Source organism: Takifugu flavidus, chromosome 8 (assembly GCF_003711565.1).
Source record: "Takifugu flavidus isolate HTHZ2018 chromosome 8, ASM371156v2, whole genome shotgun sequence".
NCBI lineage: Eukaryota > Metazoa > Chordata > Actinopteri > Tetraodontiformes > Tetraodontidae > Takifugu > Takifugu flavidus.
The window spans coordinates 3311558-3339024 of NC_079527.1; the positions used below are offsets into that span (position 1 = coordinate 3311558).

General features: G+C 42.9%; 1 protein-coding gene across 5 annotated transcripts; it reads left to right on the forward strand.

Moving 5' to 3' along the window:
• The first annotated feature begins 1460 nt into the window (after positions 1-1460).
• On the forward strand, positions 1461-27467 carry ptpn11b (protein tyrosine phosphatase non-receptor type 11b). Of its 5 annotated transcripts, none has more exons than XM_057040456.1 (16): positions 1461-1618; positions 11541-11663; positions 17269-17463; positions 18916-19108; positions 19186-19305; positions 19408-19521; positions 20392-20488; positions 20697-20776; positions 20920-21075; positions 21499-21630; positions 22271-22425; positions 22913-22980; positions 23089-23240; positions 24063-24187; positions 24267-24396; positions 24975-27467. In XM_057040456.1, the coding sequence occupies exons 1-15, from the start codon at positions 1605-1607 to the stop codon at positions 24352-24354; spliced, it is 1812 nt and encodes a 603-aa protein (XP_056896436.1). In that variant the 5' UTR covers positions 1461-1604; the 3' UTR covers positions 24355-24396; positions 24975-27467. The 5 variants fall into 5 exon arrangements, with proteins under 5 accessions (XP_056896436.1, XP_056896439.1, XP_056896437.1 ...); XM_057040459.1 differs by having other exon boundaries at positions 24087-24187; XM_057040457.1 differs by having other exon boundaries at positions 19189-19305.

Consider the following 27467-nt stretch of genomic DNA (forward strand, 5'->3'; position numbering starts at 1 on the left):
GACATCCTGGTTTCTAATCCCCTAGGTGGCTGCACTTGAGTCTTTTTCGTCCCTCTTGGACTCAACAGGACTTGACTCTCCATGGCGATGCTGTTTCAGCCCATGAAATTCATAAGCGGCATTTGCCCACTGTGTTGCCTGCTGTGAAAGTAGCTGGATGTCTGGAATATTTTGGAAAAACACAATGATGCCAAGTCGGCAAAAACAAAAATAATTCCATAATTTTTCCACTCTCCTGTCCACATTGCATGCACAATATCCTGGCATAAAGCCCACACAGAATAAAACATCTTTGAAACTTAATTTATAATTTCTTTTTAAACTTATGACCCATGTCAGCACAGATAAAAGACCCATTCAGATCTTTTCATCTCTCACCATTCTTTCTATTCACACTCAAGACATGCCCAGTTCAGCTCTACCTCTTCAACCTCTTCAATGAGCCAAGTTCAAATGTTTCCTGTACATTTGAATGCACCACTCCAATACTTCTGCCCTCGTCATCCTTTTCTCCCATTATCAATTGTTTACGGGGCCCAACAATAAGCCCTGTGTTCAAGCACTTTCGACAAGCCTTGAAGCACATTGCGTTTGGCAGAGGAACAAACCAGAACTCATCCACCTCCATGGGAGGAAATCCACAGAGAGAACTTGCCTCTGCATCTTTCTGTCTGTGTGCTGCATGGAGCTCACTGGGTCAAACAGCAGAAAAGCAAATCCATAACTGTGCAGCTGACGAGCTCACTGACAATTGCATAACCCCCCCCCCACCCCCCGAGTAGATTAACCTCCGCCGATAACCACAGGCCGATGACGTCAATGCTGACTTCTCCCCAGCGGCGCCATTCTCCAGAGCTGGAGGGCTGTTCCATCATTAACTTTTAACAGGAGAGGAAGAGTACAGACCCATCTTATCTCACTAGACAATAGCAGAGCTTTCCTGTAGCGCAGCAAACACTGCAGAAAGGCCGCAAGAGAGAAAGTAACAATGGAGGCAGGGGGGGAAGGTCATTAATAATAGAACCTTTTCTGACGCGTGCACAACAAATAGATTGTTTTGCATGCATTAAATGATTCATTTGCAATAAGTGGAAAGTTCAAGTGCATGACTGGACGCAGAAACCCGCTTCTAAGAGCGTTTTCACAGTGTTGAATGTCAAGCCTCGAAGGAAAGCGACGGGATGCCAAAATTGGCTTTTATTAATCCGAAGAGGAAGACGACCTTGTCATGTTTAAAGCACGTGTTTAATGGACACAGAAAGCGCTGTAAATTGGGGAGCATTGTGTAATGTTGCAGCCTGGAAACATATTTGTACATGTAAGTTTGCGCTGGAACAGAAAGACATTGACCTGTTTCTAAAAATATCAGCAGTTGTAAAGGTAGTTGCGTTGCTGCGGGTTTCAAAATAAAAGCCCACCGGTTGTAACGCAACTCCTCTCTGAAGTGGAGCGCTTATTTTGAAGGCGACCGGAAGCCGTTGAAGCAGCGATGGTGGGGTCATCCTAGCTGACGCGCAGGTTGAAGCGCAGATCTTCAGACTTTCCAGTCCATACGCGCTAAAAAAGGACCGTTCGAGGACACCTGAGCGCTTCCGAACACTGATATGACATCTCGCAGGTAAACCCCATTTTCTTCTGTGTCTTTTTAAAGCTGCGGAACGCTAAGCAGCTTTAGCAGCGCCGAACGAGCCGTCCGATATTGGACGGACAAGAATGAAGCCTGCAGCAAGTCAACGGGGACGCTTCAACTTTTTTATTCTGGGCTCCTATTTGCTCATTTATTAAAGGAACGTTTGTTTTGCTGATTGCGAAAGGTTGTAGAAACACAAAGTCTAATAGCTCATTAATTAGTGAGCCGCTGCTTCGCTGTATTTAGTCTGAATTAATGACCTCTGATTTTACACAGCGCCTCACGATTGCTGCACACTTTTATAATAGTGGTAAAGTTAATAAACTTCATCTCCCTGGCTACAAATTACCTTGTAGCTTTGTGTGACTCCACATAGATGCGCAGAACCTAATTAAGATAGTTTGTTTTTTTTAGGTGTGTTTTTATCACAGCATCAAGTGTCAGGTCGTATCTTTTTAAAATACAACTATGTAAAATTAGCAATCACATTTGTCATAAGGAGTCATAAGTCTGTCAGTACAGGGGGTTCCTAAATCTGCTGTGGGGGGAGATAATAATCTATTTAGTATGTTATGTACGTCAGCCCCTTACTTTCTTTATTTCTTTTTCGGTTCTATTGTTGTGTCAGATGGGGGACCCTTAAGACTCCCTCCCACTGTGCATAAATGAGCCTTTAGGGCATCGGTTTTTATACATTCATTATAAATTTATAATTCTGGTGCCAGAGTTAAGTGTCCAACGGCCCCCACGCTGGCCTGGGTGTCAAGGAAGCTTCCTGTTGATGTGTTAGGTAGGACGATGTGTTACTTATGGTGGTTACTCAAGTGTGTAACACTGGGCTAGCAGGGTGGAACTACAGTGGTGTTTAACTGGCGCGCCACCCAAGCGTGGCCATTTAAAGCAGATGTGCTCAACCATTTAGGACATTTCTCAACAAACTTTAGCAATTGACTAGCTATCTGACACATGTGCTTATAGAGGAATATTACAAGCACCTTCTTTTGAAAATGAAATATATACCGTTAGATAGATAGACAGATTGATAGATGTACAAGTCACAGCTGTTTACGACACTATTTGTGAAACAGTTAAAAAACGTGGCACTCTTTTCAATTCAGTTAGGTTTTAGCTAAAGGCTGTTGTGGAAAATGATTTCCTCGCAAGGTTACCCCTGATAATAGTTTATCTTTTGACAATTACGGCTGTTGTGGATACCAGAAACATGCAGCGTTGGCAAGGGAGAGTTGACAGTTGATACAGCCCGACTCTCTATGCATGGGTGGGAACGAAGCATTTAGCATTGTCCATGTGACTTTGGTGCTGTGAATTTACTTAGTTTTAGTTTGTTTGTTTTTGAGGTGAAGTAGCACGCAGCGAATTCAGTCAGGTGCCTCTAAAATCATGTGGTGAAAAACCCATTTTCCATATTTGGCTTCACAAAGATGAGTAGATGATGGCAGTTTGAAACAGTTTCTTTTCAGCGTTATATGATCGCGTGTCTACCTGCTTCCTCGTGCACCATATAGCATGAAATTGTGTTGAAATGAAGTTTTGTTTCCGCCAAACCTATGTATGTCAGACTTACAATCAAAGAAAAATCAGAGGCAAAAATAGCAAACATTAACTCTAAGGAGTCAAACCTCAAGGGCTTCTTTCTCTCTTCTACCAACATCTGCAACCCCCCCCCCAGTAGAAAGTTACAATAAACGCTTGTGAGTTGACGGAGGGCCGGGCATTCACTAGCCCTCAGGGCTAACGTCAAAGCCAAGCTCAGATGGGAGATAGAGGAGGACACAGAAACAATTTCAAGTTGTTTCCATCATCTGTTTCCATGGTTTATTGCCGGACGAAGCGCGCGTGACTGTTACTCTGTGGCTCGCCGTGTGCTTCCTGAGCTAAAACGCTGAGAAACAATGCTACTGCGCGTTCCATCCTGACATAACAGACCTGCCCTCCTGTTGATCATATCGCCAGCCATTTCAGGAAGGATATTAGTTCATCATAATTATCGGGAAGGGCCTCAGTTTCCACATATTTTGGCATTATCGTGCTGGCAGTGAGGACGTACAGTCGTCAGGGAACCATTTTGTACAGTCTGTCACTGTGATCCTGATCAACATTACAATGATTAAGCATTGGAGCTAGTTCAACGTAGCCCATTGAGCCAAAATAAAGGGTAAGTGTGGAATTACAAGAATTACACTCGCCTCAACCCCCCCCCCCCCCACTTTGGAGGAGCCTTCATCTGCTCATTTGACCAGCGGAGAGCAGCGAGACACTTTTCTTGATAAGCCCACAGGAAAGTAGAGGCCCATGTGGAGGAACGAGATAGGACTGCCAACGTTTCCAGGAGCGCTCCAAAACCAAGTGTTATTTCCAGACACATGTTTTGCATTTTATTTAGACACAGCACAATGCAGGGCAGATGTTAAGGTTCTGTCAGCGTGTTGTACGCCGAGAATAGCCCGAGTGTTTGTTTGGTCATTCGCCGAATAATAGAAAGCACAACTAACGGGCTAATGCTGCTATTTTTGTCAGCCTTTAACTTCAACAGGAAGCTGTTGTCTCGTGAATAGAGCAGACAACACAACAGGAACAGTGGTCCCACCGATTAGGTTCTCCTTACCAGTGGAGTGGCAGTGTGTGAATTACACGTCATCCCCTTTCACTAGTCAGAAATTAGACCCTGAAGTTACTGCTTAAATGGTTTTCTTAAAATACTTAAAGGACCAGCCCTTAGGTTCTGGTTCAATAGATGATTTTAAGATGATTTATTTCATTCATTCCATTTCATTCATTTCATTAGCGTTATTTCACACTGTTGTTAAATGAAAGTTCATTTCTGAAAGCAAGACCTATCAGTTGTAATATTTATGACATGTGAAAAAAAGCACAATATATTACATGATATTCTGTAGAAATAACTCAAATAAATCTAAATAGTAATATTGCAGTTACTGTCGAGATAAATAATACATATGTTAACTAGTTGGAGTTCAATTTTATTTCTTGCCTTTTGACAGGTTTGATGAGAGTGTAACTACACATTAACACGATCTAGTTTAATGCTGTTTTAAAGCACCGTTAATTTGTTTCTGTGTGTTTCGAGAAGTCTACCAGCCTAAAAACTTTTGGGCATTTGTCAAGTCAGCTGTAAGATTGCTTTAAATCGGTTGGTAAGTGAACACACGTGTGGTGATTGGCTGAATTAGTCATTTAGCTAAGCCTGCGAAGCTACCTGATATATTGCACAGGGCAGCAAAGCACGCAGCCATAGGGGCTGCACGAGGATTGCACCTCATGTAAATACCGGAGATCATCAGCTGGTCTAAAAATATCTGCAACACTACCCAAATCCACGCCCGGGCTCCGTCTGCGACCAATATAGCTGCGCTTCGGCTACTATGTTTATCACCTTTTTGTCAGCATGCTCAGACTTGTGCTCTTTAAATAGCCGACCACGACTATATTGAACTTGAGACATTATGTAAGTGGATAGCGTTGTGGCTAGATGCACAGCGGCCCTGTTTCCACTCAAACAGCCCAAGGCACGAGTTGCAGGTCCCAGCTGCCGTTCTCTCCCTCCCGCATTGCATCAACTTTATTCTTTCCTCCTCTCTTGACATCCCCGCTAACCAAATCGACCTATTTGTCTTTGTTTTCTTTTCTGTCCGTCTCAAGGCTCAAGGCCAGATGCAGGGGAAATGAGGGCGGGGAGGGGGGGGGGGGGGTGCTGGTGGCTGTGACTCCTATTCTTGGAAAGACTTGAGTCACTCCTGCTCCTCATGGTCTAAGGGAGGGAGGGGCAGCAGATGGACATGGCCGTAGGAAGGGCAGCGTGTTTAAACATCTCCCAATCTTGGGTTCAGGAAGCACAAATAACCATCTTACTACGATTGCAGCAAAAACCTGAACCAAATTACAACCAATAAGTGACTTTCTACCTGCATTTGCTCCCATGTAAAATTGTTAAATTGTGCAGGAAAATATGCCGCTGCCTACAAGCAAGCTGGATATAGATTTCCAAGCAAGCGCACACGTTTTATAGTACAGGTTCCTAATAAGCTTGCTTCTCCGAGTGTTTCTTAGTGAGGAATCATTAAAGTTAATCATTAAACACAGCGCGCACACAGAAAGAGAAAGGGCAAATATATCCTGTCCTGCACTTAGACAGCAGAGACAATCAGGTGTCACACTCACTGCTTCATTTGCAGCACAGAAATCTTATTTGGACCTTTGCAGTGGAAGTGATTGATCTCGCCTTGTGTGTAAAGGACTTAGTTAAAGCCCAGATCTGTGCAACAGGTGCAAAAAGTGTTAGAATGGTAATGTTAATTCATTAGAATGACATTCCCGCTACTCAGAATGTGCATGCATATCAGCATATGAAGGTTTATTCATTTTAAGTTGGTTTAACAGTGAATATTGCAGAGAATACTTGGCAGTCAGCAGCAGCAGTAGCTGCTCAGTGCTTTAATGCTAGGTTCTTTAGTGCTTTAGAGTGCTATTTTCTGATGCTAACTGCCGCTGTAGCTTTGGTACTGAACAGAAGCGCGCTCGCCTCGGTAACCTGGCTGCCAGTTACTCACTAAATGTCTCTTCAGTTTTTCCTTTTGTCTTAAAATGTTACGTTATTTTAAAAATGACCTGACAGGTGAATGGAACTTTGCGACAGAATGGAAAATACTGTGGCTTTGCCTGCACGCTGTTGATCTCGCAGTGTGGTGGTGTGTGGTTGATGTCCTCTTTGTTCTGTAGGGTGAGCTGGATGCGTCTGTTGCTGAGCGATGCCTCACTGCCCCCCGTAACCTACTAAAATATGGCCTCACCCTAAATTTACGCACCATCGTTCCTTCAAAAGTGTGCTTTTTAATCATTTCGGTGACAACTGTGCTGAGGTGTGTTTCTATTTTTTAAATTTTAGATGACAAACTGAAGGTGATGCAATGTTTTTAGCCGTTCATATTTCAGTTAGTTGGGTTTATAAAAGTTATGAACAATGCAAAATACAACAAAGGTCAGAAGTATTGGCGTTTCATCTTAATTCCAAGTAATTCTTTTGTTCGAATTTAATCTTTAATTCACTCAAAGCTGCCAGACCCACTCCTGTAAAATTAATAGTATAACAGTGTAGTGCTGAATTGGCTGGATTGGGGGGGGGTTAATCTTGCAGATGGCTGACTGTGATCCGGTGTAACTACGCCATGCGCAATTAGGTGTAATCTCCATGCACGGGCAACTCGAGTGCAGCATTCGGCCTCTAACCAAATAGCGACCTTGTGAGACTTGGCAGCCTCCGCTGGCCTGGCCCCCCGTTAGCTTCAGAGTGGCGTCTGGAGCGGCGCCATCGCAGCCCTCTCAGGGTACGAAGGGAAGAGACGGTGGAGCAGGAGAGCAGAGGGCACCCGTGCTGCTCGGCCAGAGCCTGTCACATTCATCTGAGGTGGCAAAAGAGACGGCTGACAGCACTGACGGGTGCTTGTGTCAGGCCTTCTCACGCTCACCCAAATCCCAGATTAAAAGGCTCCCCCCCCTTTCGCTCTCTCTCTCTCTCTCTCTCTCTCCCTGTCTCCACCAGTCTGTCGTTTCTCTGTCTGTGTCTCATTTATCTAACCCAGTAACACTTTTACAAGCACCCCCACCCTCCCACCTTCGTCTCTATATCTTTCTTGCTCCCTCCCGCCCTCTCTTGTATAACAGTGCCCAGTGCTGGATTACTGAACTCCGAGGCTGCTGAAGCGAGAGGCTGTGGCAGGCTTCGACCAGAATGGTGAGGTAGGGCACAAACGATCCCCTTCAACTTCTGGACAACTTTTCTGCTTTGAAATGATAGTCACGCTGTTGAACAACTTTTTCTTTCTGCTCATAAGTCTTCCCAGACTGCTGTTGGTTTTGCTAGCCTACCTGGCAGCTGATCTCAGGGTAACGTGCAGAAGTGCGCTTATTTATTGAATTTCTTCAGTTTGCATGCACTTAGTTTCAAGGTGGGCGTATCAGGATGTCTGGTTAAAAGAGGGCTCTGAACACTCTAGCTGATATAGGGGTTGATAATGTGTGTGTGCGTGTGTGTGTCTCCTTCAGCTGTCTTTAAACCTGACAAGGTGAACAGATGTGCAGCTGTTGCTGGTTGCGAGTACGTTTGAAGCACCGGAGCTATTCGCCTCGAATCCATTTCCATTGTTTTGATCAATTTTTTGGAGTGAAAGCAGCACCGCAGCGAGAGATTAAAAGTGGATTAGCGACATAAGGCGCCCCCCCCCCCATCCCTTTGTTATTATTTTTCTGTATGAATCTGTGTCGGATTAAAAAACAGTACTACGAGTAATCAGTGCACCAGCTGACAGCCGTGACCCCCCAGTGCCTCGCCAGTCCAGATCATCTACGCGCGCTGCAGCAAAAGCTGCAAAGTGTGGCCAAACACAGCTTCGAATTTCATTTTCATTTTACACACGAGGGCTGAATGCGTAATTTGACTTTTATTCGGTCGTATTGCAGACCAGGGCCGGTTTATTTGGTTTGCGACCAACTAAATAATCCAATAAGGCGTCGTATTTCTGCCAGGCGAGCAATGGCAAGTGGATAAAAGTAGACAGCGATGTAACCTTTCACTGGTAAATGTGTGTTTTTGGTTTTAATTTAAGCAGTAAAATAGATTAGATTAGATTAGATTAGATTCAACTAATCATAGTAATGGGGGGGGGGGGGCACTTGATATTTCATTATTACCATTATAACCACTTTTTAGCAGTTCATTTTCTTTTTTATGTGATTGGCATTACAACAGTTTGAGTGTTACAGTTAAGAACCACTTTCCAAATCAGTCACAATTGCCACACTATGGAAATATATTCTTTATCATGGATTTAATCTTCCATAAAAGCGGATTTTTTTTTTTTTTATGTCCAAAGCTTTCCTGTTTTTAAACATTGAGTGACTTACTTAAAAGTCAGCCCTGTTTTTAGAAGGGTTAGAAAGCAGAAAAGGTGACAAACACTACCCATGGAACCGCACAGTGATGCATGATAGAGAACAGCACATATTTGCATTTAGGGGAAATGTTAGCTGCGAGGATTTAACGTAAGTAAAAAGTCACAGGGTGATCTAAGGCGTTAGATTTCATGTAAAGCAGAGGGCCTCTGCATAAACAATAAAAAGACCATCGTAGTCCTCAAACGCCACTAAGATATTTACTCACACTTTTCCTTTCTATGCTTCTGAGTCATGTTCTGTTTACGAGCCATCACTCGCTCAGCCTGTTAGCCTCCGTGCTAAACCTCGACAGACACTTGGAACGTCGCAGCTCGCTCTCTGCTCTTACGTTTCCATAACTAATCCTCTTGTAATCGGTTACAATATATTATTTTTAAAGATTGCCTCCTGTAATCTGCTCTTGGGATGAGAGGAAGCTGGACAAATCTGCAGTGTGGATAAGAGAAGTCTGGTCCAGATGTTTTGTCTGGTCTGGGAAGGTCTGTCTGTTGCAAGGTGGTCAATTCCACCTCGAAACAGCAGAATCTGTTCATCCGATGTGAATTAAAATGCTATCTATTAAGTTTTGTTTCTTGTTTAGTGTTTAATTATGTTGAACCTTTTTGTCAGGCTTAACGAGTGATTGTGTGATGTGTAAAATCCACTATATTTACTTTGTGTTAACTTAGAAAAGATTTATAGAGCTTCGGTCAGAACCTGATTTGATTGCTCATTTGTCACTGCTGAGGTGACACTAGTCTAAATTTCTATTATGAATTTTTCCTATAGCAGTTAAGATATCGTCTTCTTTGCTTTATGTTTATCTGGTGCCCTGGGCGCTCACCATGGGGTGTGCTGGTCCATGATAAGCCGTTACAGGGGGTAAGAAGGAGTGGATGAAGACTGGGATTTCAAATGCATGATTTCCATGAGTCATTTGGCCTTTGATTGGTGTTAGAAATAATCTGCATTCTTCATCTCGTCTGAATCACATCATGATTCTCTCCAAGTCAAGGGCTGAAACTAAAGGTCCTTTCTATTTCGCGTGATTGGGCTCCTGCTGGGGAGACATGAAATATCACAGAATTTCCTCGTCTACAACAATCCTTTACTTGGTCATTTATCAGAGTAAGTAGCAACAGAAGCGACACGATTACTATTTAAATAGGAGGCCATTTCATTAGATGTGCTGTATATATCTGAAAGCAAACTTCAGCATCTATAACAGCATTTCCACCTTTGCTACCGGGCATTGATCCTTCCTTTCCTTATCCTTCTACTAATGGTATGTTATGTTTCGTGTTTCCTCTCACCCGCGTCTAGCTACAGCGGTGATTTCCCGCTGCATTCTTTGAATTTTGTATCTTGACCAGACACAATAACGCTGTGTGTCGTGTTCCACTGTTATTCTGTATTATCCATCACTGGCACCAAATTTGACCCCGATGGCTGTTTTAATCTTGAGCTTCTCCAAACTGGTGCTACAGGCCGCATCACAGTGTGTTACCTCAAACTATACATCAGTAAATAAAGCGAAACGCTTTAGCTTTCACTGAGCATCTGTCAAAATGAGATAAAGGAGTATTACATGTACCAGAGGTGCCACTTTCATGTTTATGGTATTTATATTTATATGTGATGTTTTTTTGTGAGATGTAAATAATTCTTTAAAAAGTTCCAGGACCACGCCGTGCAGACAGGACAAATGAGGCAGTAAACAAGGTCTCAGGAGTACCGCCAATAAATCATTTAGTTGCCCCTCAGAATATCCTTTTTATGGATCATATGTCATAGTTAATAAATAACCAATTACATAGGTCATTGAATAGGATGTTTAAACCATGTCAGAAATAATGCAACAACATGATACAGAGGAAAACCAATAAAAATTGAATTAGAAACCAAGTATGAGGAAGTGCGCAAACCCAGTGATTATTATTCTTATTCAATATGATTGTATTTAGTCATACATCCCCCCTTCTCTTTTGATAATTTTATTTTTATTGACTATGACAATGCATTTAGATATTTATATGTGCAATCCATGATATAGTAAATGAAGCGTAGTATTTACGACACTGATTGCGATGTGTAAATGTGTTTTTTTTTCCCTTGACACACAAACGTGGCACCGGCTGGTTTAAAGGAGCTTTGGATTAACTAGCAGTGGTGCACAGCAGTTATGGAGATTTAACCTAATGATCCCATACTTACACATGAGCTCTAAATCCAGACAGCTGACATACAGCCACTCAGGGCTGCTGCTCCTGCTCATTCAGGAGATGTTGAAGGATACAAACAGGTTTTTTTTAGGTCACTTCACTTGTATTTGCATGTATACACTGTTTTTTAATTCTAGATGGCTTGATTGCTGTGTGTTGACCTCTTGACTGAGAGTGATTTTACTGGTCAACAAACCTGAGACATGTATAGGATAAATATTATGTCGTATGTAATCCTTGCAGTACTGTAAAGGTTGGTTTGCTATGCCAGTACAGGACAGACAAGGTGGATATATGCACAGATTCATCATGTGGGGATGTTAAACAAAGAATCTCTATGCTTGATCGTAAAAGACGTGCGTTTTTGATTCCCTTTTTATCCCCCTGCCTCCATTACGCAACTCTGAGAGCGTTTTCGTGTCTGAATGTGGCAGGAGACCCTCCAGAATAGCAAGTGGGCATGTTGATGATCACCGTGTCAGCAAATAAGATCTTTGAGCCTCCGACTGCGTAGGCTCGTGCTAAAACCATTAAACAAATCCATTGTGCATACTCGCGCCGACGCTCGAGGATTTTCAGCTGCGATTGTCGAACATTATAAAATATTACAGAAACGAGCCCACCTCCTGGAGGAGGGGGGAGGCATGTGCGCGCTGGGACCCAGGTTGCGGACTCTAAACTTCACTGTAACGGGCTACTGTTGTGTCCCTGCTTTTCAGGTGGTTCCATCCCAACGTCACTGGAATTGAGGCAGAGCAGCTCTTGTTGACGCGGGGTGTCCATGGCAGCTTCCTGGCCCGGCCCAGCAAGAGCAACCCCGGGGACTTTACCCTCTCTGTTAGGTTAGTCTTCACACATGACTTGTTGACATTACTGTGTTGGGGGATTACATTTCACTGCGTACCAATCTTTATTTTCTTTTCATCACTGTGCTTTTTATCTTGATTTTTTTTTTTTAAACTCATAAACCGTCTCATAATGCTGTCACAACATCACCAAATTTGGAATGTAACGAGACATTTTTTTGACATTTCCATTCAAAGCCTTTTTTTTGGGTTTAGTAGATGTTGTCAGTGTTCAATCAGATGGTGACTAATAGATGTGCTGCTGATTAAAGCGGAAAGATCCTCTGTCAGGAGCCTCTGACATTTCTCCCCACAGGTAGCAAGTGATGGAACATTTTGTAAGATGACAAATAATGGTTAATATGAGTGTTTATGTGGACACATGACAGATTTGGTCATACTTTCGCCCCCCCAAAATCTCAAAAACTCTCCTTCGAACAGTCAGAAACAGACTAAAGACAATGGGTGTCTTTTTCAGAGCAAAAATAAGGTTTAAAAAATGTATTAATTGGTCAAAGACCAGGACAAAAAACTGGCACAGTACTGGAAAAAGTTCCAGACAGAACTGGGAAAAGGAAACGGGGCTCTTAGTCTGATGTCGCATTTAAATAAAGCTACAATGCGAGAGGCCTGTTAAGACTTTGACCTTCGCTGCCCGCAGCTTGTGTGCGTGTGCATATGGTCCAGTGTGTCGCAAATCACGGACGCCACAGGAAGGTTGCCGGGTTTGAGTCGTAGCAACACACTTTTGGTTTCGACAGATTTAAACGCTGAGGTCAAACGGCCAGTGTGCAGAACCTCCCCACGTGGTTGCAGTAAGTCACACTGAGCTGAGAGGGAAGCGAGGGGAAGTGCTGATGTGAAGCAGAAAGTGTTTGTTAAGAGACAATAGTCTTTAACTGTTCGTCTTTTGGTGGTGTGTCCTGTAGCCCATTGTTGCTAGTTTGAGCTAAAACTGCAATTATTTGCTCGCTTTATTCTGCCCGGGTGACTTGAAACAGTTCATTGACTCATACAGAGGACAATCGTGACGGTTTAAGGACAAAACTGAGCGAAACCACAAAACTATAACCTTCGAATGCAGAAAAATGACTAAAGCCGGTCAAGCTAATTGGCTCATGTCTACATTATGACTAAAAATCATGCTAAGCTAACGTATGATATGGTGTGAAATCATGACGCAGATGGTAATCGCACCGTTTCCATCTGCTCACACACATATTTGGACTCCTATCATTGTGAGGACGTGTATTTTTAGAGAGATAGAGGGAGGGAGAACCTTATCAGTGCTAATTAGCCAGGCATTAACCAGGTTTCATCTTACCAAGGCCATTATGACTAAGAGACTTACTCTTCAGATGGAAATGGACACACAGGGAGTTTGTTGACCCCCTACTCTGGTTCTTATCTTGCCTTCCCTGCTTCTCCTCTTCTTATCTTTCCCACCTGTCCTCTCATCTCATCCACTGAGTGAAGGACTGGCTCAGCAGGTCTTTGATGCCGGGAGCTTTTGGAGGCTTTTTAAAATGTTATTAAAGCAGAGTGTTGTGAAACCCAAAGAGCACCAAAGAAAGAAAAGTTTGTCATATTTCACAGACGAGTCAAGTTGTTGAGCAGTTTGTTGAAGTTTTCTTGTTTTTCTTTTATGTTCTTTAAAAAAGAACATGGCAAAAGTTTTTTCCAGAGTCTCAAGAGGGAATGTTGGAGGAACAAATGAGCTCAGCGCATGATTTTTTTGCTGTTTTACGAAATGTTAGATTGGATTTGCTTAGATGTTTTCCTACTGCCGCCAGGCTTTTGTGTCATTCAAAATATTGTATTGCAAAAGAATCTCTTGGGAGAGGGTACATGTATTGACTCGGGGAGGGTGAAAATAACTATAACAGTCCGTACTCTAATTGCGTTTCCTCCTACCGGTAATTTTTTTCATTAGTTGGGTGTTTCCATATTTTGCCAAATCCTGTGATGCACAAATGAAACCACCACCGTTCAGGAAAAGTTATTCAAAAACTGAATTTAAGATTTAATAGGGCATGTATGTCGTAGTCAGGGCAAAAACATAATTATCTTTAATGTAAAAACAAACGGTTTATGGTAAAAGGGAAGTCTGACTGTAATATTTAAACTATATTCTTTGTCAGAGCTGTAACGCCAGAGAAAAATAATATTTTATATATGTGTGTGCATTTTCTAAACAGCGTAATTGTTTGTCTTTGTTTGTAAAATGGTTGTCATCACAAACGGTGACATTCTATCTCAAGAGGTTCAGGGTGAAAAAGGAATAAGAGGTTTTCTGTATCTATTCAGATAAATAAGTGGTATTATTAACTGCAAAATCCAACCTTCTATTCCCAGACACGTGTATTTCACATATTTGTACCTGAATTACACACGATAAACACACAAACAAAGACACAACTTTAGTCAGGAAACTTCTATATTTCATAGATTGGCGCTGCAGTTTTATCGGAGCCTGTCGTTTCCACCCAAGGAGATGATTTAAGTCAGGAGAAAAGGAATTGCAACACTTTTTGTCCGGGTCTCAGGAGCATATCATTATTATGATAGTGGGTTAGTGTCTTTAAAGTCAACAAGGATCCACCCTGTTCCCCTGTCACTTAGTCTTTCTTAAAAATTAAAATTGGCTGCTGTGTCGATGGTCATATTACACTCCCCTAATTAACCCAGCAACAGCAGACAACAGTCAACTTGTAGCGTCGTTATTACCGATAATTAGAAATGGAAGTCAAACAGGCCTTGAGAAACAAGAAAACAAACATCTTAAAAATGAAAAGCGTGTCCGTGGCATGAATGCTGAGCCATGTTGTCCGTGTCTGTCGGGGTATTTATAGCTGATGAGCACTTATTTCATCCACTCTGTTGGGAGGGGCAGTTCATTTACAAGCCTATGGCTGGCCTCTCAGTCTGGTAGCTGGAGCTGCTAATGTTCCACTGATTATATTTGTTTCACCTCCAGCGATGGATTTCTATTGTCTTCGTCAAACCAGACTGTCAACGAGCAGCCGAGGACGCTTCTTCTCCTGATAGCAATATCTAGTTTACCCCAAGTATACTATTATATTTGCATATACAGTCTAAAATAACTCGATGTTTTAGCGTTTACAATACATCCTCATCCAGTTGTCGTGGAGGGTGTAAATGATGTAATATCACTGTTAGTTTGCTGCTGGTTTCTTCAATCGGGAAGATTTTTATTATTTGGTATTATTTTCTTTATTTATGTATAGCTATGTGTTGGGGGTGCCACCTTTCCTTCTTTTCAAGACACAAATGCTGCAGGCTTTCCTCACCAGATATGCAGTGATCAGGACCTTAGTGAGATCCTGAGAGGCGTTCACAATGAGAAAGCAGAATGCGACGCAGACCTCCGGAGCGATGGAAGGTGTCAGAAATCATCCTGAAGAAATCGGTCACATTATCACTGAGCTGCAGACCAGTTAAAGCAAATAATCAACTGGGAACTTCCCTACGGTGTATTTTCCAGTAGGCCCATTCGTAGCATCCCGTTACGTTAACAGGAATCGTTTACCTTCGTAGATGGCTGTGGAAGTTCCCATGATTTTCATCAGAAGACCATCAGCAAAATCCATCACCAAAGTCATCAGCAGCAGAGAATGAGAGGCATTTTTAATGTATTTTAATTCTTATAATACACACATGTACCCTATATTTACATAATTTTTTTTAAAAAAAAAGTCAAATTAGAAATATGTCAATGCATGTAAACTGTTCGTAAAATTACCCATTTTGTATTTTGGATCTAAATTGACCTTTTTGTTAACATTTCACAATTATTTCTATTCATGTGAATAATTCTCTATATTGAACTTGTTCTTTAGTCATAAAAGAATGAAATCAAATTTATTGGATGTTCATTATATGTCAACCCTTGAATGCTAACATCAGTTAGCAACATCAATCACATGACAGTTGTGTTAATTATGCCATCAGAACCCAGTTTTCCTACCTCCAGAACTCTAAAAAGAAGATTGACTCACTTTCTGACCAAACTGCTGCCTAGCTGTGCAGGAAGGCTCTTGGCCCAGTGACTGACAGCAAAACAAAGGCTGTAAAAAGTAGTTTTTCAACTTAAAGTTTCTCTTGGAAATCTTGGAATCTCGCGGAGTCCAGACTTTGGAATTTATGAACTCTACAACACTGACCCATTGCTCCTCCTTGCTATAGCCCTATAGCATTAGCTATAAGTAAAAAGACCTTTTTTTCTGTGTATATATCAAAACTAGATGTATCCCAGTCTATATATCCCAGATAGAATCCGAACCCAACCAGCATACAAAGACCCGTGAAGACACTCAGTTCAGGATCTATTTCACAAATTCACTTTGGGCTCAACAAAACCACTCTTGTTTTGTAATGAAATTATTGGACAAGCAATCTGATGCAAAGAAAAACTGCTGATGTATGTTTGCGTTACATCAATATGGCAAAGGGATGTGGCCGGGAACCGAATGGGAGACTTTTGTGCTCATTCCACAGTTAATGGCGTTACATTCAGGATTGAGTCTGAGAGTTAAGGGGGAACCTCTAACAGGGCCTACAGACCACTGGCAACCTGCCACCAGCCACTAACACAGACCAAACCCAATTACCAGGAAATACTGAGATGGAGGAGAGAGAGAGAGTGAGACGGGGCCTTTGAATGCACGGATGAAGGAAGGATAAAAGATACTATATTGTGAGGGGTAGAAAAAAGAGGAAGTTTATGAAGACAGCAGGAAAAATGCTGGCGTTAATAGAATTTATGCCATTTGATACAGCCATTATCAGACATGAGAGGTAAAAGTAGTGTACGTTATCCTGCACGTTATCACACATTAAATACCCAGCTAATGCCTCCATAATGCCTATAACTCAGCTGTATGTGTGCACTTTGTTTGCACTTTTATATTCTTTTTTTTTTCTTTGAAAGAAACATCTCACTACCTCCAAAAATTACTAAAGAATTTACAATATACATTTAGAAATGGAACCTCTGAGCTGTATCCTGTTCCTCGCTTGCTTGCAGGCAGATATTTTATAAAGTGTAACTGTGTTTTGGTGTGTTTTCAGACCCTAAAAATGCAAATTGGTGCCAATTGTTTTCTGCCTTATCGGTCGTAAAGCTCGGGATCTGCATATATTCTCTTCTGTTGTTCCGCCAGCATGGCGGCATTTTTCGCAAATACCTTTTAGATGAATACAAAAGCTGATCAAACGAAGGGTTTATCCCTTTGCAAGCAAATTATAGAAGTGGAAACACACAGGGGGAATTCATGCCTGGATAAAGTGGATCAGTAATTTCAATTTAGCATTTTTTTTCTTAAAATACGTAAATATATATATACAGAAATATCGAAGCTCATATTTACCGTAAATGTGTTGCTGCAACGTGAAAAGCCTATTAAAGAATAGGCAACATCAGTAAAAATGATGTTCATTCTGTGTGAGCGGCTGCTTGAGGTGTGTATGAAGGCATATGGTCAAACCTTTGTGTTCATATACCGTGCGCATAGCTATGTGCACACTCCCTGTGAGTGAGAAGAGAGAGGATATTACCAGTCTTTCCCCCTTCCCCTCACAGACGGAGTGATGAGGTGACCCACATTAAGATCCAGAACTCGGGCGACTACTATGACCTGTACGGCGGTGAGAAGTTCGCCACGCTGGCTGAGCTGGTGCAGTATTACACCGAACAGCAGGACCTTCTACGCGAAAGGAACGGCCATGTCATCGAACTCAAGTACCCACTTAACTGCAAGGACCCCACTTCTGAGAGGTGTCTACACCTACACATTCCAGAAACACCCACAAAGAAAAGCTAGGTTAGATATTTGCTAGGTAAAGACTCATTCTGGCCAGTGGAGCAGCTAACGCTGAACTAGTCTAGTACATAGTGGACGGCTAAGTACCCAAATGCATTCTGTGAGGCATTTTCATCCTAAAATGAACTGTAGGCTTATTATTGAACTGCATTTTTCTTGCATTTCATTCATCTTTCTTTTTTCTGTTCCTCTAATAGATGAAATGATCATAATTAAGTTCGTCATTAGGGTTTGCGGTGAAAGGTTATAGAATTCCTAAAAAGCATCAACACTTTAGTCATGCTGTCTGTGTTGAATGCTGTTTTCTGCTTGCCCGCTTGTTTAGATTGCCTCCCAACAAGTGTTTGGCCGCTGCAGGCGGCTGTTTATGTCTACTAAAAATGATAAATTTCGGACCCGATACTACAAGGAAGGGCCTGAAAACACGCTCTTTTTTCTACACCACCAAAAAAATAATGCAGCTTGTTTTACAGTAAATTCTCTGAAAGCTAATAACATTGAATTGCTGTCAATGTTTCTATAATGAGCATGTTGAATGTTTACATAAAGAGGCTCTACAATGCGGGTGCATCTGCCCGTACTGCTGCACTCCCACACATTAAATCCAGGTGTAAAGCACATCTACATTTGGAAATGGCGGAACGCTCCCAAATCATCCCACAAACAAAGTCGTCTTTTACGATCGCGTATCCAAGTACAAACATCCGCTGGGAGAGTACACAGAGGTTGGCTACAGCCGTGTAGTTAATAAACACGCCTCCATGTTCACGCACATGTACGGCTCAGTATCGGCTGCTGTGCCTGTATCCGCCCACACGCACAAGTTATTGTAGAAAACCACACACTTATTTACATCATAGGCTGCAAATGCATATCAAATGTATTGAGCATCACTTTGTTCTGAACATTGTACACTTTCTGTGCATCTGTATATGGTTTATGTGGTTTTTCCGTTCCGCACCTCTCTTTTCGCAGCCTCCTACACATTTGTACTCACCACGCTGGAAAAAAGACGAACAGCTGAATATGCCTTTTTTTTTCACATCAGCGACAGAGTGAGGCTGCAGCGAGTGACACTTTTACTCCGGTGTAGGAGGCTACTCTCTGGAGATAGAGATGATTTGAGCCTTTACGATTTCCCAATTTTACTCATGAGAAAAGCATTTTATTGCTCATTTGAGTTTGAGTCTTTGTTTGTGTGTTTAATTGTCTTATTTACGGTAAAAAACTGCTCAAGTCGGGGACGAGTTTCCCCGCCCCCACAGTGGCCAGAGACTCCGACAGAGAGGCCAAAAAAAGGCTAAGCCCTTTCTCCTGCAGTGTTTTTAGAATATGTGATGTCCAAGAATCTAAAAATGTGCATTATTGTCGGGCAGGTTATTAAAGTAAAGGGGTCTCTTCTCCAGGTGGTACCACGGGCATCTGTCTGGGCGAGACGCAGAGAAACTGCTGACAGACAAAGGCAAAGCTGGGAGCTTCCTGGTGCGAGAAAGCCAAAGCAAACCAGGGGACTTTGTTCTCTCTGTGCTCACCAATGAGGAGAAGCACGAGAATCTGGACCGCAAGACGAAGGTCACACACGTGATGATCCGATACCAGGTGAGGGAACCGTGTGAATGAGGCTGCCCGCAGGTTAATGGCTCACCGCTGTAGTTGAACAGCCTTTTTGTGCACAGCAGGACGGTAAATACGACGTAGGTGGCGGAGAGAGGTTTGACACCTTAACCGACCTTGTGGATCATTACAAGAAAAACCCCATGGTTGAGAAAAGTGGCATCGTAGTGCATCTCAAACAGGTATAAAAGCATGTAAACCAATTGATGCTTTAGCATGAAAACGTTGATTTCTTTGTATTTTCCTGATTTTAAAAGCAGATTCCTTTTTTGTGTCCACAATAGCCATTTAATGCAACGAGGATAAATGCAGCCAACATTGAGAATCGGGTACGAGAGCTTAATAAAGTGGCCGACAATTCCGAGAAACCCAAACAAGGATTTTGGGAAGAATTTGAGGTAGGTGATCACAGTAGCTGCGTGACCTCAGTGTTGTCATGTGGGAATAGATAGAAAAACTGAATCCAAGAATTAGGAATTATTGTTGTTGTTGTTGTTGTTGTCATTGTTTCAACTTCTCATGTTGCTGAATGGCTTATTCTCCGACCACCTAAACTATATAAAAACTGTATATAGAGGAAAACGTTCTTATTGTAGACCATTACTTTTACTATATTTACTTTTAATGTGTTTTAAATTTTGTTGCTAACACACTTATTTATTAACGCTTGTTAGGCTGTTGATTATTCTTTGGTGTTCTTCGGCGTGGATCTTGTTATTGTCAAAAGGTCAAAGTAGTAGCTGTTGATGAGTTAAAAACAACAAAAAAACAAGAATATCAATACCTTTATTCACCTCTATCGTTTGAACATTTGTGGCTTCATTTAAAAATCATTTTCTATTTATGTGTAGCATTTCAATGAAAAGGAAAAGTACAGAAATATCAAGCTCTTTATCCCCTGATCCTGAATTTCCCACCACATGTTAGCATGTGACAAAACAAACATATATTATAAATGCCACACCTTCGTCAACACGTCCACAGTGCTTATGTTTGCACTCTACTGTGACCTCTTCTGTTTTCAAATGCAAATTACATCACAAGAGTGCAGAACAAACAGGAGCTGATGCTACAGTCAGTCACTGAGCGTTACTGTTCAGGCTGCTTATGTGTGAGTGGAGGAACACGTATTAAGTCATGAAATCTGGCTTTAAATACTGAAGACTATACACTGTGAACTTAAATCAAAATGACGATATTGTAATCAATATTCAGAAACTTGCTGAATCATCATCTTGACTTGAAATTTCCTTTTCATGTGCGATCAGGTTCTTCAGCAACAAGAGTGCAAACTGCTGTATCCCCGCAAAGAAGGCCAGAAGCCAGAAAACAAGAGTAAAAACCGATACAAGAATATCCTGCCATGTAAGTCTCGCAACAACCTGCCATTTCCTGTCTCTCCATCTTCCTGTGGAAAGAGTGACACGAACAGACAGCCGACAGGGGCCCCGGCAGAGCGCGGAGACGCTGCTTTGATAGCGTCACAGCGACAGCTCAATTGACGTCGCGTGTGATCTCAGGCGACTTCAGGCATTTCGTTCCACCTTAATCACAGCGTGAATTGTGTTTCCAGTTGACACGACGAGGGTTGAAATCATGGAAACAGACTCAGATCTTCCTGGTTCAGATTACATCAACGCCAACTACATCAGAGTGAGTCGATTCGGCATCACGCTGGGATTCATGTTTGTAAAAAAAACAAATCTTTTACACACGTCTGCTAATATACACAGTGAACGCACATTTCAATGTGCATGTGAATGCACATTTAAACTTATTAAAATGCTGCAACATAGAGTACACACGAAGAGGGACGGCACGTGAATGAAGGCAAAGTCTTCATCGCCACCCAAGGGTGCCTTCAGAATACAGTCATCGACTTCTGGAAGATGGTGTATCAGGAGAACACCCATGTGATTGTCATGACCACAAAGGAAGTGGAACGGGGACGGGTGAGTTCTCCTCCCGGGCCGCCTTGCAGACTGCTGGTGATTTTTATTTATGTGTAAGATTTGTGACATCCATAAAACAGGATGACAACAGCATCATTCCCACCCAGGCTGCAGCGCTGATGGGTTTTTTGGGTTTGCTTTTATTGATTTTGATTATGGAGTTCTGTGAACTAGTATTCACATTACGAGTAGATGTCATGAAGCGTTAGTCAAACACCTCCACATATGAGGTATTACATTTTAAATGTCCTTCACAGAACCCAAGAAATAAAACTCCAATGCGGGAACACAAACTTTCCAATATGTCTTTGCCGGGACAAATATAGTCACACATTTGATGTTACTGAAAAGCTGCTTTCTAAAGTGAGATAAACTGTCTAATCGGAGCCACTGTTCTCTCTTTTCTTTTTGCTGGGGTTTTAGAACAAATGCGTGCGTTACTGGCCTGACCTGCACGGCACCAAGGAGTTTGGGAAGGTGTTGGTAAGGAACGTGGACGAGAGGCCAGCGCAGGACTACGTCTTGAGGAAGCTGGAGGTGACCCGTCTGGACAGGGTAGGAAAACCTGCTGCTACACTGACCTCGGGTCAGCACTGTTTGTTTAGCTTCTCACACACACACACACACGCACATGCACACATGCACACATATTAATTCCTGAAATGTGGAATCATGGTATTTAACATGTACTCTTTTTGATGTAGCATGCAGCTTTAATCTCTCTCTTAGGTGACAACATCGTATTCAGCTAGGACAGGTACAGAGCTTCAGATCACTTTGGGTTTTCCAAGTTTTGATACAAACTCAGTGGATTACAGTAGAATTTAATAGAGTCTATCACTTATCACCTATCAAGACTAAAGCCGGCCGAGAAATCACCTTTTAGTTCTTTCTATGCTACTAGACAGCGATAAATAAGCACCACAGACTTCATTTTGGGATGCAGCATTTTTCACTATTGACAGCAGGAAATCTGCAGCACAGTAGTAATAAACATATTCTAAAATTAAAGGAGAAAGTGGAAAAAAATAACCTGAAAATGTCAAACTTTTTAAAGAATTTTTCTACCTTTTTTACATTACTTTACTTTTCATATGTTATTAGAAACAAAAATGCAAACACATTTCCATGCATGTAAATTTAAATGAAATGAATCTTTCTATTTTCTTTTAATGCCCCTTTGTTCTTTTTGTAGAAGGAACCACTGAGGTACATCTGGCATTACCAGTACCTGAGCTGGCCAGACCACGGGGTACCCAACGACCCCGGTGGCGTTCTCTGGTTCCTGGAAGAAGTCAACCGCACACAAAGTACCATTCCAGACACTGGACCTATTATCGTTCACTGCAGGTACAAAACAGTCAGAAACGGTGTGCTGTAATGTTGCTGTGAAGAAGTAGCAAGAGCATTTTTCACTGATTCCTCAGTGTGGTCACTGGGGGGCGCTGTCACAAACGGTCAAAACTACATTTCACCCCGTCACAATCCATCTGTTTTCAATACATATTCATCAGCACTTTGTTTTTTCAATAGCTGATGCATAAATTTAGTTTAGTCCACAAAAGATCTGTCCGTGACCAAAGTCAGAGTCCTGTCACGTAAACAGGCAACAGAACACATCTGACTCATAAATGTCAACAAACACCTACGCGAGAGATATTGATCACATCAGTGGGACACTATCAAGTTGTCCTTATTTTCAAGTAAATATTGCAGCCTTTTTAAACATGGCAGAACAAACAGGTGTATTTAATGTGACCTCACCTTTCTTCCCTCAAATTACTTTGAACTCTATGACATATTCACTATTTGAAAGTTGCCCTTTCTGCCCCTGCAGTGCAGGCATCGGCAGGACAGGCACCATCATTGTCATTGACATCCTTATAGATGTCATCAACCGCCAAGGTGAGACACATAAACCAGAAAACACGCATTACCACGACAGTTCGACAAATATCCTGATGTGTGTTTTCCTTGTTGTTGTGCTTGTGTTTATATGCATCTGTGTTCCAGGTCTAGACTGTGACATTGATATCCCAAAGACCATCCAAAGGGTCCGGGAACAGAGATCAGGGATGGTGCAGACTGAAGCGCAGTATAAGTTCATCTACATGGCCGTGCAGCAGTACATAGATACAGCTCAGAAGAGGCTGGAGGAGGAGCAGGTAGCAACCAACACTCAAATCTAATCAATCAATCTTTATTTATATAGCGTCTTTTACAATCAAAATTGAGGAGAGGAGAGGAGGGGAGGGGAGGGGAGGAGAGGAGAGGAGAGGAGAGGAGAGGAGAGGAGAGGAGAGGAGAGGAGAGGAGAGGAGAGGAGAGGAGAGGAGAGGAGACCATGACCCAGTGGGGTGACAGAGGCCTGTCAGGTGATCATGTTTCTGGACCCCGGCAGTCTCGGCCTATAACAGCATAACTAAGATGTGACCTAACGATTAGACGACCCCCTAAGTATGATAATCTGTCTGTCTATGATAATAACTGAAACTACAGAATTAGTAACAATAAGCTTTTTCAAAGAGGAAGGTTTTGAGTCTGATCTTAAAAGTGGCGATGGAGTCAGCCTCCCGTACCTGGACAGGGAGCTGGTTCCATAGCAGGGGGGCCTGGTAGCTAAATGCTTGGCCCCCCATTCTACCCCTAGAGACTCTGGGAACCACAAGTAGACCAGCATTCTGAGAGCGGTCCGGTCTATTGGGCTGGTAAGGTATCACTAGCTCCTCCAGGTAGGATGGAGCTAGGCCTCTGAGGACCTTGTAGCTCAAAAGAAGGGTTTTAAAAATTATTCTAAATTTATCGGGCAGCCAATGAAGAGACGCCAGCACAGGAGTCATGTGATCTCTTTTGTCAATACCTGTCAGAACTCTGGCTGCAGCATTTTGGATCAGCTGGAGGCTTCTTAAAACACTCAGAAAACACATCAGCTCCCATCTGTTCTGTGTACAAGCTTGACTGTAGCAGCAAATAAATCAGTCAAACAGCTGTTTGTTTGTGTCACTGTGCAGAGGAATAAGTTGAAAGAGAGGGAATATTCCAACATCAAATATCCTCCGATGACCAACTCCAGATCCAAATCCAACATGGCATCCTCCCGCTCCTCTTCCGTGTAAGTAGAGCAGCGCTGCTCGCTGAGCGTCCGAGCCGGAGGATAAGTCGCCGCTTATTGTCCCCCTATCTCGTCACAGCATGACAAACGATGATTCATCGAGCGTGTACGAGAACATCAACTTTAAAACCCCTCAGACGTCTTTTAGCAGCAACACCAGGAGATAAAAGCATCTGTGCGGCTCTCCGTGTTCCTCCGCCTGCCTCTCTGTAAGTCCTACATGCAAACATTTTTTAACGGCCTCCATTTCCTGTTCTGACTAACAGAGAATTCATTCAGCTTTTTGGGGAGATTCACGACAGTTGAACACAGTGATTTCTGTTTTAGCCTGCAGTTAAATGATTTTAGCTACTTTCTACTACTAGCTAGTTTCTATTGATTCAGAGTACAATAGATTGATCATTTTGAGAAATATTAAGACAATAGAGTCAATCCAGGTCCAGAAGTGCTAATTGTGTCCAGCTTTTTCTTCCATGTTTTCAGTTATAATGCCCTACTATTTTGGACCCGAATATTCTGAGCCTCTAAAGGAGTGTCGCTCTAACAGTCCCGTAATTCAGATTTAATCTTGCGTAATTGTGGACCTGGCAGATCGAGCAGATGTCACAGATGAACTGGAACAATTAATTGTCTCAAGGTGACCGGCTGCAAAAGTTTCTTGAGTTTCAGACTGGCTGGCTCGTGCTTTTAAGGCAAAAGCTGCCAGAAGCTCCGTGTCGCTGCAGACGAGTTGGACTGACTCAAAGTGACAGCAGCCATTTACTCTGCCGGTCTGCGTCTGCTTCAGTTTCAGCGGAGGTGTCGCTTCATCAGCACCTGGAAGACTCTGAGGGGAGAAGGGAGGAGGGCGTTGCTCTCACTAAGGCCCGTATCATGGACCCTGTCTGGGCTGACAGGGGCAGACTGACCCCTCCCTCGCTGCCGACCTGCCGGAGCGAAACTCGGACTGAACCCTCCGTAGAGACGAGGACTCTTCAGCGAAGCACTTTCACTCAGGACCCCGCCCCACCTCCTCCCCATCAAACCACCATCTCGTCCTTTAAGTGCCTTTTCACAGAACGTGTCTGTAAACTAACCTTCCTGAAACTCGGCGGCGTTCTCGCAGTGACTGTAGAATCACGAGAATGCGGCGTGAAGAACGATCAGCCGATAGATTTGAAACGTGGCGCCAGCCCCCAGGATGACCCGACAGGACGGCGCGGGACTCCAGAAGAGGTCAACGCTAAGCTGTCATCCACTCATCGCCACAAAGGCTTCACCGTCCCCGCGTCTCTGTTTTCGCTGACTGTTATTTGAACTTTTGTGACGTCTGTCCCTCCAGCTGTGGTAGTTCTTGACGCAGGGGCAGTTATGTAACTTACTATAAATCCCTGAAGCACAGGCAAGGTTAAGCCTTTTTAACAACTCTCGACATCCTTTATTTCAGGTGTAAACATGGTCTCGTTTGTATTCTACTTTATTTAATCTGCGTGTTTTCCTTTTTTGTTGTTGTTCTTAACGTGCATGAGATCGTGTCCACCAGCAGAGTAATTCGAAGGGGGAAAGGAGAACTTCCAGGCCGACCACCGCTCGCTCCCCCGCTTTGTTCGACCGACCGTCCTTGTTAATCAGCAGGTCTGATGCGGCTCAACATCTGTCAGAGGAGCTCGTCACAAGGAGACAAGGGAAAGGGAGCGATTACAGCGGGCCAGATGGCCATCTGCCTGAGATTGAAGAATAGATTTGTCTCCAAAAAGTAATTTAGAACATGGCTGTAATCCAGGCTTGATGATAGTGGAGCGACTAAGCTGGTGTCATTGATGTAATAAGGAAGAGGGTGGTGCCTCACAGCAGCGAGCCCTCCGCGCTGTCTAGCAGATTGTTTGCTATTTTTAGCCTCAAGGATCATCATTCAGTGGTCTCGCTGATGAATTTAGGTGAAATTCTGACATTGTTTTGAAATGTACTCGACGGATGGTCCTCAAAATGTTACAACCAAGAAGATTAGAATGTGTCCTGCTTTCGTTCTTTGGTTTTGGGTTCAGATTGAAATTATAGCCGCACTTGCTTCTGTTGATATCATTCCTGTTATACAGCAAACAGGTCAGAGATGATCACTGAACTCGCCTCGTGTGTCTTCTAATCTCTACGAAATATGATTCTCACAATAAAGGAAAAAGCCAATCTGGTGGCGACTGGCCTGAGAAATGAAGGGTTCCTGGTTCAAATCCCGATGCGGACAAAACATGGAAGGTGGGAGGTACCGGGACACCTTCAGGACACTACCGAGGTATTCTTGAGCAAGGTACCGAACCCCCTAATGCTCATATAGGGCCCTGCGATGAGCTGGCGACCCATCCAGGGGTGTGCCCTGCCTTCGGCCATACACAGCGGGGCTAGGATCCAGCACCCTCCCGTTACCCTGAAGGGATGAAGCGGTCAAGATAAAGAAATGAAACCTTCAACAAAAAATGTATTTCTGAAGACGTCATCCTCTCGAGGACCCGACATTGATGTATTTTATTAAGATGCGCACACCAAATGAAGTCCTCCACCATTTTCAGTCCCCCCCGCCCCCCTCAGCACTGGATTTCTAGCCAAGGTTTCTATTTTTGATGCTAATAAAAGAAAACTCAATTTTCTGAAAAGCCGAAGTGACGGCCCAGACCCCTTGATGTCCTCGAGTTGAATTTAGACTTCTCCCATTTTTTTTCCCCCCTGTCTGAACTGTGATCACTGTTTTATGGATGAAAAATGACTTTACTCTGTGTGTTCCTGAACCGCTGTCCATCATTTTGTTTCTGGGGTTCCTGCCTCTGTGGGTTTGTTTTCTATGACATCAATACTTGAAAGTGTGAAACTGCTGAAGCGGGAAAGTGTTCCGGACTAGACTTTGTTTTTTGCCGTCTGTGTTTGTTTTACTTCTGTTTGTTTTGCTGGTATGTCTCAAACTGTATTTTTACCCACTCTTGCATTTTTTTCGGTGTCTGTTATAGTTCATGTTAATTATTATTTCACCATCTCTGAGTTGAAGCAATGTCAATGGAGGCCTGCAGTAGCGACATGGTATATCCTCTCTGCTCGCCCTCTGATGTTTACTTGAACATGAAGATGTTGAGCTGATTCCTCGCTCTGTTGTTCAGAGAACGCATGACGTAGAGGCTTTCCTCTTCTTGCACTGGCTCTGCCCAGATGCCTTGTTATGCTGTCTAGGCTAACACTGCTGATGCTATTAGCAGCCAGTAAAGGCAACAAATGGTTTTAAACACATAGGTTAATAAATATTTATATGGCACGAAAA

Bases quoted from the DNA above. Each gene is read 5' to 3' on its own strand.
- ptpn11b (XM_057040456.1), top strand. The intron at 19,522-20,391 runs GTAGGTGATCAC...ATGTGCGATCAG, and splicing joins GATTTTGGGAAGAATTTGAG to GTTCTTCAGCAACAAGAGTG. The intron at 24,188-24,266 runs GTAAGTAGAGCA...ATCTCGTCACAG, and splicing joins TCCTCCCGCTCCTCTTCCGT to CATGACAAACGATGATTCAT.